Genomic DNA, 19,695 nt, shown 5'->3' with positions numbered 1-19,695 from the left:
ATGGGAAGTGGAACAAAAGAAGGAAAATCCCAAGCCAGTACTAATTGTTTTATCACAGCAAGTAAATTTGTGCAGCCTGGCCCAGCTCCTGAACACCTAGCCACCAGTAAGGAGGTGGGACTGGGCCACATGTTTTATCGATAGGCTGGTTCTGGGCCACAGCTTCCTCGTCTCCAGATTTTCTTACAGAAAAGTAGGATTGTATGGGATCTGAACAGAGCATTTTCTTCTTGGTGCATTTTACCTTAACCTGGTGCAGACTGCATTTTCTGGCCCATGGTGGTAAAAGGACTGACTTGTGTTATTACCTGGTTTAATTCCCTCAACCACTCAGCAAAGCAGATATTACTTTCCTTATTTTACAGATGAGGGAACTGAGGCCCAGAGGTGGAAATGGACTTTCCCGGAGGTCTCCCCAGCTAAAGAGTGGGGAAGTGCAAGATCCAAAGCCTCTTGTCTCCACTGCAGCTGGCTGAGGGTAGAGGCTGCCTTCTCACTTGGTTGTCCCAGATGCTAAAATTGTAGATTACGCTTTTTTCTTAGACTGTATTTGGAATAATGGAAAAAATAATCTTAAATTTGGAGTTATTTCAAGCCAGGTATTTCTAGTTTGACTTAATCTTTAAGTCTTAGTTTAATATGTATGTGGAGCCCGAAGGTCACCTACATCTTATCTTCAGAAACACCTAGAATTTTGTTAAAAATTGCAGATACTCAGGCCCCACCCAGATTTGCTGAGTCAGAATCTCAGAGGTGGTGCCCAAGGGAACTGCAATTTATGTGTTTTGGGTAATGTTTTTTAATGGCAGTTCAAGAATTTATAAATCTACCAGTGGGGAGGGGGGAAGGGAAGGATGCTGGTAGTTTAAGAGTTGTTAACACATCTTTCTCTCTCATTTAATAGAAATAAAGATCTGATTGAGTCTCAGTGTAAGTTGCTGGCTTCAGATTGATAACTACTTGCTGCTGTTTGTTTATGCTTTCAACTACTGTAATTAATAGAACTTTGATTTCTGGTAGAGAATAGTTTCCAAGGAATTTTAAGATTTGAAGCAAATAAGCCCCTGACCTTTTCTAGTTGAGATTCCAGGCCAGGGAGGCAAAATGGTGCAGGATTAAGTGCATAGGATTTGGATTTAAATATATTTAGATTTAAATTCCAGAACTGCCATTTACTCCTTGCATAACCTGGGACAAGTTGGTCAGCCTCTCAAAGCCTATGTTTTCCTACATGTTAAGTGAGAATAATAACACTACTTTAAAGTTTTGGCGTAAATATTAGATGAGTTCAGGGATACAATATGCAAAGTGCATGGCACATGGTAGGAATTCAATAAATGTTCTTCCTTTCCAGGGCTTTTTTGGTCCTGTATTAAAAATGAGTTTTTTTTTACAAATATCGAATCATTATGTTGTATACCTGAAACTAATAATGTTTTATGTCATACCTCAGAAAAATAAAATTAACAAAAAAGATAAATAATGTTTTTCTCTTCTTAACTTTCCACTTATGAAACCATATTTGGGACTGAGATTCTACTGCTTTGAAATCACAAAGAAAATTTAAAACAAAGCTATTGAAAATAAATTTTATATACACTACGGTTAATTTAGAATTGTAATTTAGCACTCTGATAAAATAAGTTTTATGTTTGAAATTTTGTTATTCTACCAAACATATGTCAAAGGAAGATATTTTTCCATTATGTCTTTTTAAACTTTATTTTGAATAATATCAAATTTACAGAAAATTAAAGTAGTGGAAAGGAGCTCTTATATATCCTTTATTCAAAGGGTATTCTTATTCACCAGTACTCGATAGCATTTTGCCATGTTTTCATTCTCTCTCCTCATGTGTGTATACACACAGCCTTTTTCCTGAACTGTTTGAGAGTATGTGGCATGTATCATATCCCATGGTAAGCTTCAGTGTGTGTATTTTGTATGAACATGGATATTCTCATACATGACCTCATAGATTTGCTGTTTCGGGGCATTTTAAATTGATTTAATCACTTATCTAATCTACAGTCTATATTACAGTTTCATTAGTTGTCTAGTAAGGTCCTTTGTAGCAATTTTTTCCCCAGATAAGGATCTATTTGAGAATCATACGTTGCATTTATTTGCCATCTCAATTGTCTTGGTTGGGAATTGTCTCTCAGGCTTTCTTTATGTTTTGTGACCTGACATTTTGAAGGGTACAAATCCTCAAATTTAGGTTTGTCTGATGTTTCCTCAAGGTTCCTTTCAGGTTACGTATATTTGGACTGGGATACTACATCAGGGATGTCGTGTTGTTTCTAGATATGACATGTGGAAACACATCATGTCTGTTTGTCCCTTGTTGGTGATTTGAATTTCGATTACTTAGTTATGGTATTACTTATTTCTCCACATTATGGTCACTGTTTTTCATTTTAAGTAATAAGTAATTTGTAATAACCAATTCAAAACTATGCAATTATCCTGATTATCATCACACCCCACCACCAACACAGAATCATTCATTAATGATTTGTGCCTGAACCAAATTTTATTCTGATGGTTGCAAGATGATGATTTTCTAATTCCATCGTTTCTTCTATATTTATTCTACCATAAGAAAGAGTTTTCTCTTCACTTCCATTTATTTATGTGCTTACATATTATCAATATGAGCTCATGGATTCTTATTTTACTCGACGGATTATAATCCATTACTATGCTTATTTATTTTGGTACTCAGATCGGACCAGATCTGGCCAGTGGGAGCCCGCTCCAAGCTGACTCCATGCCTTTTGGACACGCCCCGCTCACACTGCTGAGCACGTCTTACTTTCTGCTGTAATATGTTTCAGGCTCATCTATATCTTCCCTGCCCCAGCCCTAGAATTAGGGATTTGTCCATAGATCTCTGATTCCTTTTAGTGAAGAATGGTTTTTAGAAACCAGAATCTGGATTGTACTTTTTAAACGTTAGAATTTCCAAATTTTTAAAGAAGGAGAAGTAAAGAAGGTTTTTGGAGACTAAGCCTACTTTTCCATAAGTAGTTTGAACACTTGTATTTTGCATCTTAGATCTGGAAAAAAATATTCTTGTAATCATACTAAGACTTACTGGTATATTACTTACCAAATCTGTAGTTGTTTTAAGTGGATCTTAAGAAATTTGAAATAAATAGCAAAGATCGCTTCACTGTGGAAGTTTTTTCAGTTGTTTATTTTAGTATTTAGTATTCATTTTAAATGAACAGATACCATGCCAACTATATAAATAACTTTCATATGTATCTGAGTAACAGTCAGATAAACAAAAAAGCCAATGAGAAGATATTTGTTTTCATTTTTAGATCATACAGTTTGCTCCTATAGCGATTCTTTTAATTGAAAATGTCACTGAAGAACTTTATGTTTATAGTACATTTGTATCTTCTAGGGCATCTTGAGGTAACAATACTGCTTGTGAGGCTTAACATTAGTGTTTTACTAGGAAGAATCTAAATTTTCACAGATTTTATTATATATTAATGTTAGTCCACCATTATAATGACTAGAACACATTGGGTCTTACAGTCACCCAAATCTCAGACAGATGATTCCTGTCTAATTCTTGTTTTCTCTTATTTGGCATTATTGTGTTCCCCATGATATTCTTTTTAGTGTACCGTATCAATGTTTTTAACTTCCAGCTTGGTTTTTCTGCTGCTAAGATCATGGAATGGATTTTATACCTAATTAAATGAAAGCAGGTCTTAATAAGAAAAGCAGCTTTTTCAACCTCTTTGCTAAGAAAAGTTGTGGACACTCATCAGTTTTTTTAGTACAGATTCTAAAAATGGTTATCACGCACATGGGAGAACTTCTCTCTGCAGGGATGGCCTTCTAAGCTCTTCATCTGTTCTTGATTAAAGCTGACGTGTGGGATCAGATTTCCTGATTGTTGACAATTGTGAGGCCTTTATTTCTCAAAGACTGTGTTCTTTTCAACTCAAACTGTTGAAGAGTCCTGCTTTAGCACACAGGGAACTGACCAGTTCCCCTTTCTCTTCCAGAAATGACACTCCTCTCCTCCCAGTCTTCATCACCAGTGGCCCCTTCTGGGTCTGTGTCCACTGAAAACCCAGAGCAGAGGATGCTGGAGAAGAGAGCCAAGGTGGTAGAAGAACTTCATCAGACGGAGCGAGACTACATTCGGGATCTGGAAATGTGTATTGAGCGGATCATGGTACCCCTGCAGCAGGTACAGGTGGGAAGTATGGAAGTACGTTAGCTTTACCTTGAATGTAATTCACCAAGCATGAAGTGTCAGGATATAGGAACTTTCACCACAAAGATTTACTGGGTTTGAAATAAAGGCTGTGACTGCTGCTGCTCTTAATTCAAGGGTCCCAACATACGTGTGTCATTAACTTAAGCCCTCAGCATCCTGCCACTGATCAAGTCTACTGTTAACTTACCAGGACATTCCTGTTTCTTTGGCTCCTGGAAATAGTACCATGGAGTCTGGATTGTCACTGTACAATGATATAATGAGTCTGGGGATGATGGTTTACCTGGCTCTAGCACCTAATTGTACAAGGTTTATTAAGAAAACTCTTTTAACTACCATGTACATCTGCTAGGTACTTTTCTAGATGCTAGAGAAAGAAAGAAAAGGTTGATAGTTCCTGGGGATTTATAGTCCTTATTGCTGTTACTTGACCGCCTGGGCTGGGCTTGGGCTTGAATTCCTGGAGCAGTCAATCCCAAGAACGTCCATAGGAAATGGGCAGCGCCATCAGATTTTGAGTACTGGGTGGGAAATACGTACCTCAGTGTAATTATAGATCAGTTTTTTTTTACAGTCATTTTATTAAGGTAGTGTGGGTGGAGGCGCAAAGAATAGTCAAATAAAAGGTGACACTAAAGGTAATGTTGGATATTTCTAGTCCAGAAACTTTGTGAGAGTGAGTGAAAATGACCCGGAATAATTTTTGTATCATCTTGAAGAGGTGTTCCTAATATGAATAGTATCTTATTAATTTCATTTTTGTGCATCTTAACATTTTGTTTTCCTTTCTCAGATACCAAACATTGATTTTGAGGGACTTTTTGGAAACATGCATATGGTGATTAAGGTCTCAAAGCAATTATTGGCTGATCTGGAAATCAGCGATGTTGTAGGTATGACACTTGCCTTGTTTCAGAAGCAGCTTTTTTTTTTTTTTTAAACTTCATGGGTAGGAGGCAGGAGAGGAGAGAGGCCTTGCTGGTACTGAGTAGTTATGTTAGGAAATGAAATTTTAGTTACATAGTTCAGAGATTATTCGGTCTTCATCTCCTTTTATCTGCAACCTGCTTTGAGGTGATATAGGATGTTAGCAATAGAAGAAATTTTCGCTATTGTGTAGTATGATATTTTTCAGACTGACGGTTGTGGCACGTTAGTGGGTCATGAGGTCAATTTTGTGTGTCACATCCGGTATACATTTTTTAATAAAATAGAAAATATCAGAATGTACTGTAAATAATAAGTATACCAACTGTCTTTTGAAACTTGTATTTTAATTCGTATGGCAAGTCATGATTTAAAATATGTTTATTCACGTGGGTCTTTTTCAAAATGTTTAAAAAACAATCACCTGCTTCTTTTAAACAAGGGAACTGTGTTAGTTATCTATTGCTATATAACAAACTATACCAAAACTTAGCAGCTTAAGGCAAGAAACGTGTATTATGTCATAGTTTCTGTGTGTCAGGAATCTGGGGGTGGTGTAACTGGGTGATTCTGGCTCAGCATCACTCATGAGGTTGGAGTCATGAGTCAAGCTGTGGGCCTGGGCTGCTGTCAACCTGGGGCTTAGGCATCCAGTTCCAAGGATGAGAGGACACTGTTTTGGGGAGCGGAGGGGATTGTTACAGAACAAGCTGAAGAAGGAAAGACCGAGGAAAGAAGGCAAGAGGAAGAGTAGGTTTAACAAGTCAGAGAATCGGCTCTAAATGAAATTGTTCCATTAAAGTTTGCTTAGGAGCTATTCATTTGCCTAACAGGCTATAGTCCAGGGGTCTTTGCATAGATTTCAAGGAGTCTATGAACCTGGATCAAAAAATAATAATAATTGCATCTTGATTTTCAGTGTTTTCTTTCTGAAATTTAGTATTTCTTTAAAGTATGAATATAGAGAGCAAACCACATAGTTAGCAGTACCTGTGACTTTGTTACCAACTGAAGTTACATGTTTCTATCAAATTATGTTGTTGCAAATATCTTGAAATTTCAGTAACACTCAACCATAAGCAACCAAGATTACCAGTTTCTTATGTTACTCATCATACTTGGAAATTATGGTGATTATTAGATTCATTGCTACATTTTGCTATTTAATACTTTATAAAGAAGTACATATGTCACAGATTTGGGGGTTTTATATTATAGATAATATATATTTCACTTAAAGTCCTATGTATTTAATTTATGCACGGAAAATAGGTGGGAACTGCTGCTTTATCCCTGTGTAGATTTTCCGGAGTTTAGAAAGTAAGGGTCCTTACTCGTTCTGATTACATATCTATATGGGGAGTACTTTCAAACACCTTACTCTGCCTGATTAAAAAGGGATTGGTGGCTATTCCAGGGACCAGGTGTGCACGGGTGTGTACATGTACTCACATGCACATGCACACTGAAAAATACATGGATGGCATGATTCTCTAAAATTTTGCTTTAAATAAGTAGAATTTTAAGCCAATACACGGAAATGTTTTATTAATTTAATGGATAGCCTTACTGTTATTTCTCATGATAGGGTTTAATTGATATTAAAGTTTGGGTATATAACTTATGTTTAGGATACTTAGAAGAAAATTACTATAAAAACATTGTATGTCTGTGTATATTTCAAAGGACCTGTGTTTCTTGATCACCGGGATGAGCTTGAGGGAACATACAAGGTTTACTGCCAGAACCATGATGAAGCCATCTCACTGCTGGAGATCTATGAGAAGGATGAGAAGATCCAGAAGCATCTTCAGGACTCCTTGGCAGACCTTAAGTAGGAGTTCTGACCATTTCACTTCCATCATAGCTCTTTAGTTCTGCCTGATGGAAGTCACTCCCATATATAGGTCTGGACTTCTTCTGCTATCTAGCCATCTATCTTATTTTAAACATAAATGAGGTAGTAGTATACAGGTCCTATTAGGTAACCTGCCCTTTTCCCATTTTATATCACGGAAAGCTTCCTGCTTATATTTTTATCCATTTAAGTCACTTTTATCTATACATACAAACTATTAACATTAGCGTTTTCAAGTAAGAAGCAGGCAGGAAGATCATTTGGTCTAAATAAGCAAGAGTATAGATAAGAAGAGCAGATTCAGTTATTCTTGACCATCAGGTGAGATTCTCCTGATCTTAAGAATGATGTAATATGTATGTCTCTGAGTAGGTCTAAGTGAAGTTAGGAGCTTACTATTGTAATAGACTAGATAGGCCACATAGACAATCTCCCTTTTATCCCTTGTAACTTTTGTCTGCCCAACTAGTAGGCATTAGTCGAACTAGTGGGTGTTCTGAGAAGAACGCGAAAATCAGCATCAACAGTATCTCTAATCACCTGTCTCTTCTTTCCATGCTCACTGCCCTGTAGGAGCCTCTACAGTGAATGGTAAGTTCCCTTGCCACTTAATGAACAAGCTCATTTCTTTATTTTCTTCCTTGATAGACAGAAACTCAGAAGTAGATTTACCTTGCTATATTTTTCTCCATGACAACTACCACCAAAATGCACTCAATGTGATATTTATCACCAGTCCCCTTCCACCGGGGCAGGGACTTTTTATGGTCACTACTAAATCCCTAGCACATAAAACAAAATCTGGTATTTATTAAGTGCCCAGTAAATATGAATGAATTGGAAAGTAGGATGAAAGAACAGAGTTATATTTAGGAGTAACAAATACTATCTGCAGGCCCAGTATTCTTTAGTGACAGTGGACCAAAGTCTCTGTTTTTCGTTTTCTTATAGGGGATGCACAAATTATATTAACTTGGGCTCCTTCCTCATCAAACCAGTGCAGAGAGTAATGCGTTACCCACTGTTGCTGATGGAGTTGCTAAACTCCACCCCAGAATCCCACCCAGATAAAGCGCCTTTAACCAGTGCAGTTCTTGCAGTCAAGGAAATCAACGTTAACATTAACGAGTATAAACGCCGAAAGGACCTGGGTAAGAAAAGCATACTTGCTTCAAGGGAGGGCTATGCCCTTGACAATGCTCTCCTTCTCAAGAGTTATTTCACCAGAGATGGACAAGGCAGGTGGTAGGTAATACAGCCGTGATGAAATGGTAGTAGAACCTGGGGGAAATGTGATATGAAAAAAGAGAGCAGTAATAGTAAAAGCACAGTCACGGACATCTCTGATAAAGCTTATTGCAGTTAGAGTCTCGAGAGACACAAAGACAGCTTAGAGAATGGCCCGTCAGGAGGAGTTCCTTCGGGCTGTGGCGACTGCCCTCCCAGCTCCTTGGAGGCAACCCTTTTCGGTATGCGCCTAAAACTGTTTGCACTGCACATCCGGCTACGTATTTTCCTGCCTTCACTTAGGTTAGGACTTTCGGTCTTCTTTCAGAAAACCCAAATGTGCCCACATCTCTGGGTCCCATCAGCCCTGCCTACACCCAACAATCTGCCTCTCAGGTCTGAGGCCCTCCTCGGCCCTCCCCACGCTATGCACTCAGATGCCAAGCCACTCACTCTTCCTTTATAATGTGGGACGAACTGAACCATTTCATTTCTCTTTCATCGAATCTCTTGTCGAGGCTCTAATCTGAACACTCGATAAGTACAGTGTGGTGACTGTGTTAAACTGATGCATGATTGAGATCCTCAGAGAATCTGTAATAGAGTATGACATCTTTGCCTGCCTCTCTACTCTTCTCCCCACGCTCCCTAAAACTGGTTTCTCTGCCTTCTGCTTCAACCACGTCCTCTATGTTCACATGCCATTGTTGACGGTGGCTGTGTGAACGCTCTCTGGCTATCTGGCCCTTTGCTTGGTTCATATCTCCCAATGTAATGCCATCTCCATCTTCCACAATGCTGAAGCGTGCCTCTTTGCTGCCACCCATCCTTCCCCTGGCAACCCTTCTACAGTCATCTCTGGTCTTCTCTGCCGATTGTGCCTAATAAATGACACAGAAGTTAATCAAATAACTCCTGTATAGCATTTACTGTGCGAAAGGATGAGATATAAATACCTCATAAGGCAAATACTATTACTTTCTCCATTTTACTGGAGAGGAAAATGAGGCTCAGAGAAGTTAAGTGACTTATATAAAGCTATACTTTAATGAAATGACAGACCCAGGTATTGAACTCAGCGGTTTTCTTAGGCTCTTTTCCTTACATCTCTGCTATCTTTCCTCATCTCTGACCTTCTCCAGTCTGTGCACAGTCTCTCTGCTATTGAGTGTTCTATCTGTCCATAAATGGTGATTTGAATTAATAATTTGTCTCTACTCAGTTATAAGCTCATTGAAAACAAGCACTAGGTCTAGTTTAAGTTGTTAGTATCACTTTATAGCACATGTTCTAGGCTGTTTATGCTCAGGAAAGTGCTTTCTTAACTCACCAATTTGACTCACTCCCTAGTCCTCAAGTACCGGAAGGGCGATGAAGATAGCCTCATGGAGAAAATTTCCAAACTGAACATTCACTCCATCATCAAGAAATCCAATAGAGTTAGCAGTCACCTGAAGCACCTCACTGGCTTTGCTCCGCAGGTGAGGTTCCTGCACTTGAAGGTTCAGCACATCTTTGGTAGCTTTTCAGGGTTCCACAGGGTGGCCTGCATGGTGTCAATTGGCATTGGCATGATTCTTCCCTTGGTACCTCCCCTGGTGTTTGCTGGCTGCTGGATACAGGACCCTGTAGCTATTCTTTATGTGAATCTACCACAGATTGGTCACCATACGATAATTATTATGGTCTTAGGCACCCACAAGAAACTTAAAATCTATTTAAGGAGACAACAATAAAATTGTAGACCTATTAAGCTAGAAAGAATTTAAGAGATCACCTAAGTTCAACACCATATGTCACACACAAGGAAATGTAAAGTCTGAGGGATGGAGTGATTTGAAAAACAGTTTGTCGACAGTGCTGAGAGCAATCCAACGTCTCCTGACTTCATTCACTGTACGTGATACCAGTAGTGGAAAATTGTCTGGAAAATAATCAGTTGCTAAGTTTTACCATTTGTTCTCTGTACATAAGAAAACAGGAGCTCAGTGAGCAGGAACATGTTGGCAAGAGATTTAATCTGAGCCCTGAAGGAAGGGGGCAGGTTTGGCATGGGAGGGGAGGCAACAACACAGGCCAAGGCACCAGCTCAACAGACGTGGTCGATGCCGGGAATGGTGAGGAGAGCAGCCTGCCCAGAGCAAAGGCGTGCCATCAGGAGCAGAGGAAGGCAGCTGTGAAGGGGGAGGGGGGGGGGGGCGGGGAGGGCTTGTGGATTTTGCACATCTTTCAAAACCATGGAGAGGTGTTTAAATTCAATTTAGTGCCATTCAGGGAAAACATCAAAGGTGTAATATTTAAACAAAAGACATTTTTAAGAAAGGCACTTTTACCCATAAGGTAGATTGAGGGAGAGTCCAAATTTCCTAACAACACTTATTTATTTTGAACAGATCAAAGATGAAGTATTCGAAGAAACAGAAAAGAACTTTCGAATGCAAGAAAGATTGATCAAATCTTTTATCCGAGACCTGTCTCTTTACCTCCAGCATATCCGGGTGAGTGGAGACATTGCTCTTCTTAGAATCACATACAGTATGATTCAGTCCACTTTCCTTTTCATCCAGCGTATTGAATGAATGTTGAATAATCCGGACCATTATGCCATGAAATACTTTTCATTAGGATCCCTATAGGTTACTTAAAAGCTAAGTAACAGGAGATCAGCACCGTTATGTTAACACCAAAGTGGTCTAGCTCCTCCCTCCGTCTCTTTCCATCTTCATCACCCTTTTTACCCCACCACCTTTTTACTGTCCCATACATTCAATGATATAAGAAGCGCTTGTCACAGTTCATTGTGCCAAAATCGTTTCAAAGATAGAATTGTAAGATAATGGTTCCTACGGAGGTGTGCTTTCTGATAAGATTCATGTTCACCTCCTTTGGTTGCTGTCCAGAAGGCCTGGAAAGCCGTTAGATCTGCGACTGGGTCTGGTGTGCAGAGGTGATCAGGCCTGGGCCATCCTGGCCTTATGCCAGGGCAGCGTTTCCTTCACGGAGCCAGAATTAGGACTCAAATCCTTCTGCTGGTATCTCTGATTGCTCTATTGATTTAATAGAAGGATGTTTATAAACATAATCAGTGTACCCCCGACCCTCACACATGAAAATCTCATCTTATAAAACAAATAATTTTCTTAAAAAGAGATCCTTTGCTTTCTTTAAAAAAAAAAAAAATCTTTTTTTTTAACTAAGTAAAATGGTACAAAATTTAAAAGATACCAAAAGGATAAGTAAAAAAATGAAAAGGAAAAATAATTATTTCTCTTATCCCTGTCTCCTAGTCATCTTCTATACTAAAGGCACCATTTATTGGTTTCTTTTCTCTTATTAGTGGTGTGTGTGTGTGTGTGTGTGTGTGTGTGTGTAAGGGAGGTGGGGAGACACTGTTGAGAATCTTGGGTTTTGCACTTAATGGCATTGTTTTGGAAGGCAGTTCACACCTATATACACAGAGCTTCTGTACTCTTTTTTTTTTCAATAACTGCAGAATATGTAATTTGTGGACATGCCATAATATATTTAACTAGTCCCTTATTGATAATCTTTTAAATTGTTTGTAGTTGCAAAAGATTAGAAACATTGGCATAGGGATATCGTTGTAGATACATACTTTTCTGATCTATGTGAATATATCTAAAGGCCAGAGTACTAGATTGTTAATACGTGTGAAATATATATGAATGTATGAAACAGTTTCCCCATCCCTTGCTAACACACAGTTTTATCAAAATCAAAATGTCTTATCTTTGTCTGCAAGATAGGTAGAAACATGCTGTTTCAATATAGTTTAAATTCACATTTCTTTAAATGAAGTTGAGGATATTTTCATGTTTAAGTCATTATCTTTCTTTTTCTGTGATTTGTTTATATTTTGAGGCATGTATTTATTAAATTGTTAGTCTTTTTTTATTGATTTGTAGAATCTGAATATATTAGAAAAAATAGCCCTTTGTCTGAGGTGATGGTTTACAAATATCTCCCCCCCAGTGTGTTGACTTTCAAGTGTGCTTAAACTGCTTTATCCATGTAAAAAGTTTTATTTTTGTGCAGTCTAATTAGACTTTTCTTTTATGGCTTCTTAGTTCTGTATCATACTTAAAAAGGCCTATCCTAGTCCAAGATAATAAAAAAAAATCTCTCTCCCATGGTTTAGTATTTTTATCATTTCATTTTTTTAAATATTGAAGTTATTGATTTGGCAGGAATTTACTTTAGCATATGAAAGATTTGAGGTAGGGATCCAGCTTTGTTTTTTTTCCAACTGGTTACCCAATTGTCATCATCATTTATTGAGTAATCCCCCACTAATTTGAAATGCCCCTTATATTTCCTTTAAATATCAAACTCTCCCCCTTCATGTTTTAGAAATGTAATTAGATAAAAACTAGGGTTTATACCTAAAAGCAACAAATGAACAGGACAAACGGAGACTCAGGGACATGGACAATGGACTAGTGGTTACCAGAGGGTAGGGGGTCGGGGAGGAGAGAAGAGGTAGACAAGGTAAAGGAGGTCAAATATAGGGGAGTTGGGGGAGGGTGAAGTGGGTAAAGGGGACCAAATATATGGTAACCGAAGGAAACTGAACTCTGGGTGGTACTCACACAATAGAATATATAGATGTCAAGTTATAATGTACATCTGAAAATTATATAATTGTATTAACCAATGTTATCCCAATAAACTTAAAAAAAAAAAAAACAGCAACTAGGATTTATAGAAGTAGGAGCTTAGTGAGAGATTTGACAAAACAATATTGGGACAACTACCAACTGTGCTCCCTTACGTGAGAACTTTTCCCTATAATTCCTCTATTTGGTACCCTCCTTTGGCTGTTTTCCCTCCCATATTTTCTAAATGTGTAATAAGTATACCCCTGAGCCCCTAACTCTTAAGAGGCATTTTGAGGGGGGACGTATGTGACATTGATAGCCATTTTATGGGCGGAACGATTTGGTTCTGTCTCCCAGCAGTGGGAATTAAGGGAGAAAATGTTAAACAGTTTCATCACTGACATAAAATGGAAAAGTCTTGCCAACAATAAAATTATGAAGAACCATCAGGAACATAAGCCAAGGGTCATTGACTGTATAATTTGGTGTCCACATTGGCATGTGGACTGATAGTTTGTGATTTCACAACATTTCTCTAAAAGCGTATAGGACAATTGTGTTTCACATTAGTTCTCCCATTCGGCTGGAATTAGGAAGATTCCCCAATTTATTTTTCTGACCAAACACTGGCTTCATTTATATGTACAGACATAGGACTTAGTGACAAGAGGTCTAAAAATGTTGTAAAATAAAATATCAAACCAATGTATGAGGCACTGATGTTTTTTGGCTTAAAGACTTCATTTACCCTTGAAATATATTAATGGAGTTTTTAGTACATCTAGATTTTATTTGGGTTAATATCAAAATAATAAGCTTTCCTTTCATTTAAACTAAAGAAGGCGAAAGCCTGACACTGTTTTAAGTAGCCAGAAAAAATCAGCCTGGGATTTAAAAACTGTCAGGATCAGTCAGGAGGCATTTACTGTACATTCACTTATTTATTCATTTATTCAACATCACTATAATTGAGTTCTGCCTTTATGGAGCTTACATTTTATGGGCTGGAAACAATAAACAAACTTTAGTAAATCATGTGCAAAGAGGCATTTTTGCAATGACAAAGGAAAAGAGCTGAGCAAGAGCAATCAGTGCCAGAGTCCAAGTATAGGAAGCGAGGTTGCAATTATTCACAGGGCAGGGGGGCAGCATGAGCCAAGACTTGCAAAGGAGAGATGATTGTTATTATCATAATCCTGCAGGGATCATTTTGACTTTAATTTAATAATTTACTTTTTGGTGCATTAAGAAACTCTCAAATTAAGGACATAGGGAAATGCTAAAGAGATGAAAAAAGCCCTTACCAGTTTTTCCATAATTAAAAGTCTTAAGCTTTTCTGTGTGCCACATAAATCATAGTTCTGAGAGTATGTTTGTTTGGAAGCTAAAATGATGCACTAGAGAGAAAATTTTAATTCTGGACCCGCTTTGTCCCAAACTGCTCTCTAGGATAAATGATGAAGGCTAGAAAGTTCTGTTTGGTCTATGGCCATGCTACCCTGAACGTGCCCGATCTTGTCTGATCTTGGAAGCTAAGCAGGGTCAGGCCTGGTTAGTATTTGGATGGGAGACCACTTCGGAAGCCCTGATACTGTAGGCATCAAAAAAAAAAAAAAAAAAAAAAAAAAAGGATAAAGCATTTTGTAAACTAAAAATAGAAGGAATTTTTTTCACATGATTAAACATTTGTAATAAAAACCTACATTAAATATTTTTAAGAAAAAGAAAAAAGAAAAAGTTCTGTTTGGTTTTATTTGTGTCTGCTTCTAACTGGCTCCAGGAATCAGCATGTGTGAAAGTGGTGGCCGCCGTGAGCATGTGGGATGTGTGCATGGAGAAGGGGCACAAAGACTTGGAACAGTTCGAGAAGGTGCATCGCTACATCAGTGACCAGCTCTTCACCAGCTTTGTGAGTGACTGTCTTCACACCACGTGTCATGGGTTGGCCCTCTTCCTGGGTTCTCTGTAACATCCAGCTCGTGGAAGTTAATTCCACAAAGGTGCTCTGTGCATCAGGAGTCCAGCCTGTCCTTTAGGATATTTGTATCAGGATTTTATATTCAGAACATGACTTTCAATGACTTAAAAAGGAATATTTGGGAATGGTTAAGTTAATAAATAGGCCTTTGAGATGGTACAAACTGCAAAGAGAGCACTAAAGGCAAAATTGCTTGGGAATTCTAAATTTACAGTTGGCCCTTCAACAAAACAGGTCTGAACTGCGTGGGTCCACTTTTATGTGGACTTTTTTCAGTAAATACTGTAAACGTGTTTTCTCTTCCTTATGATTTTCATAATAACATTTTCTTTTTTGCTCTATTATAAGAATATAGATTATAATGCATACATATATAAAATATGTGTTAATCAACTGTTTGGTCAACTGTAGGCTATTAGTAGTTAAGTTTTGGAGGAGTCAAAAGTTATATGTGGGTTTTCAACTGTGCAGGGGGTCGACGCCCCTAAACCTTGCATTGTTCAAGGGTCAACTGTACATGGTATATGTTTGGTCCCAGGTAGAAAGAAATGGGTGGGGGCTGAGAGTGTCGTGGAGATGTCAGGATGGCTTGAAGCTGAAGAAAATGTGCACATTCGTGCAACTTAAAGGTATTTTAACAGTAGCATCTTATTAAAAATAACATACTAAGTACCTATTGATGTTTTTATATGTCAGTATTCTGCCCTCAATGTCTGTCCCACTAGAAAAAATTAAAGAAAAATCCTTTGACAAGTGAAAACAGATATTACCAATTAGTTATAATCACGAAAGGTATTATGTGTGTATGTAAGTTTAGCCTAGATTTAGGTAATAACTAAATCTTCAGGTTATTTAGATATGTACACATAAGAAGTGATACCAGGCAGACTGTCACATCTGGGTTGTAATGCAAACATCATATCAATGAGTGTCATTTAGCTTTTGTTATCAACTGCAGAGCTAAGGAGGGAGTTAGCATATTTTGCAGACTCTGGTGTGTACAGATTGTTGGGCAGAGAGTTATAAATTGAGAAGTTTGGTAGGGCATGTACATACATTTGGTTTTGGATATGTAGGACACCGCTGGATCTCCCTGGGTGTAGCTTGTGCTCTAAGAGCAAAGCAGATGGTGCAGGACATAATGAAGTCAGCCCGAAGAGTGTTTTGGAGAATAACAGCTAGGGGATACTGACCAGGTGAGTGACATACCTTTCTCATCTCTACAGAAGGAAAGGACAGAGCGGCTTGTCATCTCTCCCCTCAATCAGTTGCTGAGCATGTTCACGGGGCCGCACAAGCTGGTACAGAAGCGCTTTGATAAGCTTCTGGACTTCTATAACTGTACAGAACGGGCGGAGAAGCTAAAGGACAGGAAGACCCTGGAGGAGCTGCAGTCAGCCCGGAACAACTACGAGGCCCTGAATGCCCAGCTGCTGGATGAACTGCCCAAGTTCCACCAGTACGCCCAGGGCCTCTTTACCAACTGCATCCATGGCTATGCTGAGGCCCACTGTGACTTTGTGCACCAGGCTCTGGAGCAGTTGAAGCCACTGCTTTCGGTGAGTCCCTTACTCCCCAATGGAGAAGTCATCTCTGAAGTTCTAGTGTTTTCTGGAAGCACACAGTAGGGTTGTTAGAGACATTATTCAAACTAGATAGATAGATTAACAGTGTCTATGACATTAACAGTGTCATGGATTAACAGGCCATCGGGAAGTGGAATTCTTGATGGCGCTGTGAAAGCTGCAGCTTTTGTGTGGCTCTCTTTCCGCCCTGGGCAATCCCCAGAAGAGCCAACTTGCCCCGCTGGCCGTGCCGCAGAGAGCGTTGTCCCTTGCATCAGGCTGCAGTGTTGGCAGCTTACGCAGCGTGAACTGCAGCTGAACTTTGGCTTCTAGTGCGTTTCGGTGAGACTTTGTCAGTCCCGGGATCTTTCATTCATGTTCTCTTCTTTCCTCTCTCTCTGCTCTTCCCGTGGACTCCAGTTACTTAAAGTTTCCGGCAGAGAGGGGAACCTTATTGCCATCTTCCATGAAGAGCACAGCAGAGTTCTGCAGCAACTCCAGGTTTTCACTTTCTTCCCAGAGACTCTGCCAGCTGCCAAGAAGCCATTTGAGAGGAAAAGCATAGACCGCCAGTCTGCCCAAAAGCCACTCCTGGGCCTGGTGAGTAGAGAACTAGGGAAGAGTTGAGTGGCTTAGTGGTTAAGAGTGTGAACTCCAGAGCTAGACCTTCTGGGTTCAGATCCCAGTACTGACACTTAACTCACTGTGTGTCCTTGAGTAAGCACCTTAACTTCTGTGCTTTGCTTTAAAACACAGATAATAATTATACTTATTTATAATATTGTGATAATAGAATATTGTGAGGTTTAAAGGAGTCAGTATATATAAAGCACTTAGAAATTGCCTGGCAATTAGTAAGCACTATACAAGTAAGCCATCATCATCATCGTTATTATTTTTAATATTGTTGGACCCAGCTCTGTCTCTACAGATTAGCAATTAATAGGAGTTTAAGTATTTTATAATGAATGGAGAATAAAGGTTGTTGAGTTCTCATCCGTCATGGAGTCAGTCATTTACTATTACAAGCATCACCAGTGTGCCTGCTGATACTTAAGAGTGACCACCTGTCGTTCCCTCACACTTGCTATGTACTCCTAGGTGCCCTCTGAAAAGCATTCTCGGATCTTAGTCTATACAGTGAGAGGAGTTAGTAAAGTATTAGTATTAATACTTTGATCAATTAATTAAGGGAACTGACTTAAGGATACATTCATTCTGCCAGAACTCCCTATTTTCGATCATGTATTAGAAAAGGTAAATTATCTGACTTACTGTCAAACAGTTCACAGCTGATAAGAACACCTAGTAATATTAGGTATTTTGAGTCTTTAAGGTGGTACTTTAATCACATTTTTTTGGTCACAAGATGAGATAGTGAAACTAAATGTGTATTAAATTTTCTTAATAGTTACAGAGGCACCAAAACATCACCATGATTTTTACCCAGCCACAGGGACTGACTCAGGCACAGAAACATCCAATGACAGTAGTGAGCAGCTAGCCAGCTCTCATTGCCCTCATTTCTGAGACTCTGACAGTGTGTCAGGATTAAATATGGCTGCTGGGGTAACGGCCAGGAAAGGCTTTTGTCGATGGTATTTCTCGTTGCCTTTCAGCCAAGTTACATGTTGCAATCAGAAGAACTTCGGGCCTCCCTTCTGGCAAGGTATCCCCCAGAAAAACTCTTCCAAGCAGAACGGAACTTCAATGCTGCTCAAGACCTGGATGTCTCACTTCTGGAAGGTGATGTGGTGGGTGTGATCAAACAAAAGGATCCCATGGGCAGTCCGAACCGCTGGCTGATTGACAATGGAGGTAAAAATGTTGGACGTCAGATTGCTTACTGTAACCCTAAATGAAGAAGTGATTTGGACTGTTCCTGAATCCTGGGTAGGCCAAGGCTTTAATTCAGGAAAAAATATTCTTAAAAGTTCTGTTCATCTCTGGAGAGTGTAATACCCAAGTCATTACTGAAACAAAACCTGTCTTTGGTTTGTTTGTTTTTTATAAATTCCAGAGGAAATTCCAGTACTTACCTTACAAGACTTGCCGTGTTTTATGGCTCTTACAGGCAATGGATGCTGCCTGCTGGGTCCTGTGCCCTTATAGCCTATTCTGAGCAAACCACACAATGAGCTACCTTCTTCCGAGCTCTGTAAATGTGTTTTGTGAGTGTGTGATTTTAAACCTGTAAGAAAGGGGGTTTTGTTTGCTTTTGGAGTTCTTTCCTCCATCACAAACAATTTTATCTCATGACTATTTATGGATGATGTTTAAAAAAGCTGTGGGCTTTTTTTTTTTTTTCTTTTTTCTGGTGGGGAGCCTGGGAAAGGGGTACAGAATTTAAAGAAAAGTACAAAGACAAGTGCTGGTCCTGATCCAGAGTCCTTTTTCCACAATTCCAAAATCAGAAAAGCTTTGAAAAAATCAAAGAGTTTTTTTCAGAACTCATTTGCCGAAACCTGCCTAATGTGAACTAATTTGGTGGCGAAACCTAAACAAAGTGATGTGAGACTATTTATAATCATGACTTATCCCTTTTGGTGTGAAGAGTCATATATTTTGCTACAGAAAATTAATTGATTTGACTATGGGACTTTGACCCAGATGCTGCTGGGGATATTAGGAAATATATAGTATATGTACTTGAGTATACTTGAGTACCTTTCCCAAATCCAAACATCTAAATTTTAAATTACATCTGGCCTAAGCATTTTAGATATGGGTTGTGGGCCAATATAATAAACACCTATGTTCACGTTTCCCAGAATTGAAAATTTTAACATTTCTCAGTTTCTTTAAAAGCATTTGCGGATTTTTTTTTCCCTCCCCCACTCCTGCTTACCCAAAATAATAGAGATGATAGTGGGAAAGAAAGGACGAAGGCTCCCAGGGTGATGGGCAGGTATGAGCCCCTGATAGGCTCAGAGACAGATGCAGTCCTTGTAAAGATTTAAGCCATTCGAAAGGCTTTGTCATCCTTTGGGTTCGCATCGACTCAACCCTGAGAAATTAACTGTTAGCAGGAAGCCCACGTTATTAGGATCAGCTGTTAGACTTTGCCCCTCACCGCCTGCCCAGGAGACCCCTTGCCATTATTCAGCAGATATAACACATGTGTGCAGGAAACACATCAAAGTTCCAAGACACAGATGGCTTTCATTTGCATGGAGGTTCTGTACTCTGGGTCCCTGCCTTGACAGATATTTCTTAATATTATAAAATTTTTTCCTATAGATTAAAGATCTCAATTCCTAATTTATACT

The 19,695-nt window shown here is 38.9% G+C and overlaps 1 protein-coding gene and 1 pseudogene across 4 annotated transcripts in view; both read left to right on the top strand.

Annotated features, from left to right (window-relative positions):
• The window catches only part of LOC107499760 (dynamin binding protein), a 91,302-nt gene that overhangs the window by 67,449 nt on the left and 4,158 nt on the right, over positions 1 to 19,695 (top strand). For 3 of the 4 annotated variants that reach the window (XM_016124241.2, XM_016124242.2, XM_016124244.2), the window contains 11 exons: positions 4,035 to 4,228; positions 5,046 to 5,145; positions 6,866 to 7,013; positions 7,611 to 7,628; positions 7,989 to 8,188; positions 9,615 to 9,745; positions 10,658 to 10,762; positions 14,664 to 14,792; positions 16,088 to 16,420; positions 16,847 to 17,026; positions 18,046 to 18,244. In XM_016124241.2, coding sequence (XP_015979727.2) covers positions 4,035 to 4,228; positions 5,046 to 5,145; positions 6,866 to 7,013; positions 7,611 to 7,628; positions 7,989 to 8,188; positions 9,615 to 9,745; positions 10,658 to 10,762; positions 14,664 to 14,792; positions 16,088 to 16,420; positions 16,847 to 17,026; positions 18,046 to 18,244 — 1,737 coding nt within the window. The remainder of the gene's footprint in view (positions 1 to 4,034; positions 4,229 to 5,045; positions 5,146 to 6,865; positions 7,014 to 7,610; positions 7,629 to 7,988; positions 8,189 to 9,614; positions 9,746 to 10,657; positions 10,763 to 14,663; positions 14,793 to 16,087; positions 16,421 to 16,846; positions 17,027 to 18,045; positions 18,245 to 19,695) is intronic. The other variant, XM_016124243.2, reaches the window with a different exon arrangement.
• LOC118604707 lies at positions 14,365 to 14,483 on the top strand (annotated as a pseudogene).

Source organism: Rousettus aegyptiacus, unplaced genomic scaffold, assembly GCF_014176215.1.
Source record: "Rousettus aegyptiacus isolate mRouAeg1 unplaced genomic scaffold, mRouAeg1.p scaffold_m13_p_6, whole genome shotgun sequence".
NCBI lineage: Eukaryota > Metazoa > Chordata > Mammalia > Chiroptera > Pteropodidae > Rousettus > Rousettus aegyptiacus.
This window is presented reverse-complemented; position numbering and strand designations above follow the sequence as displayed.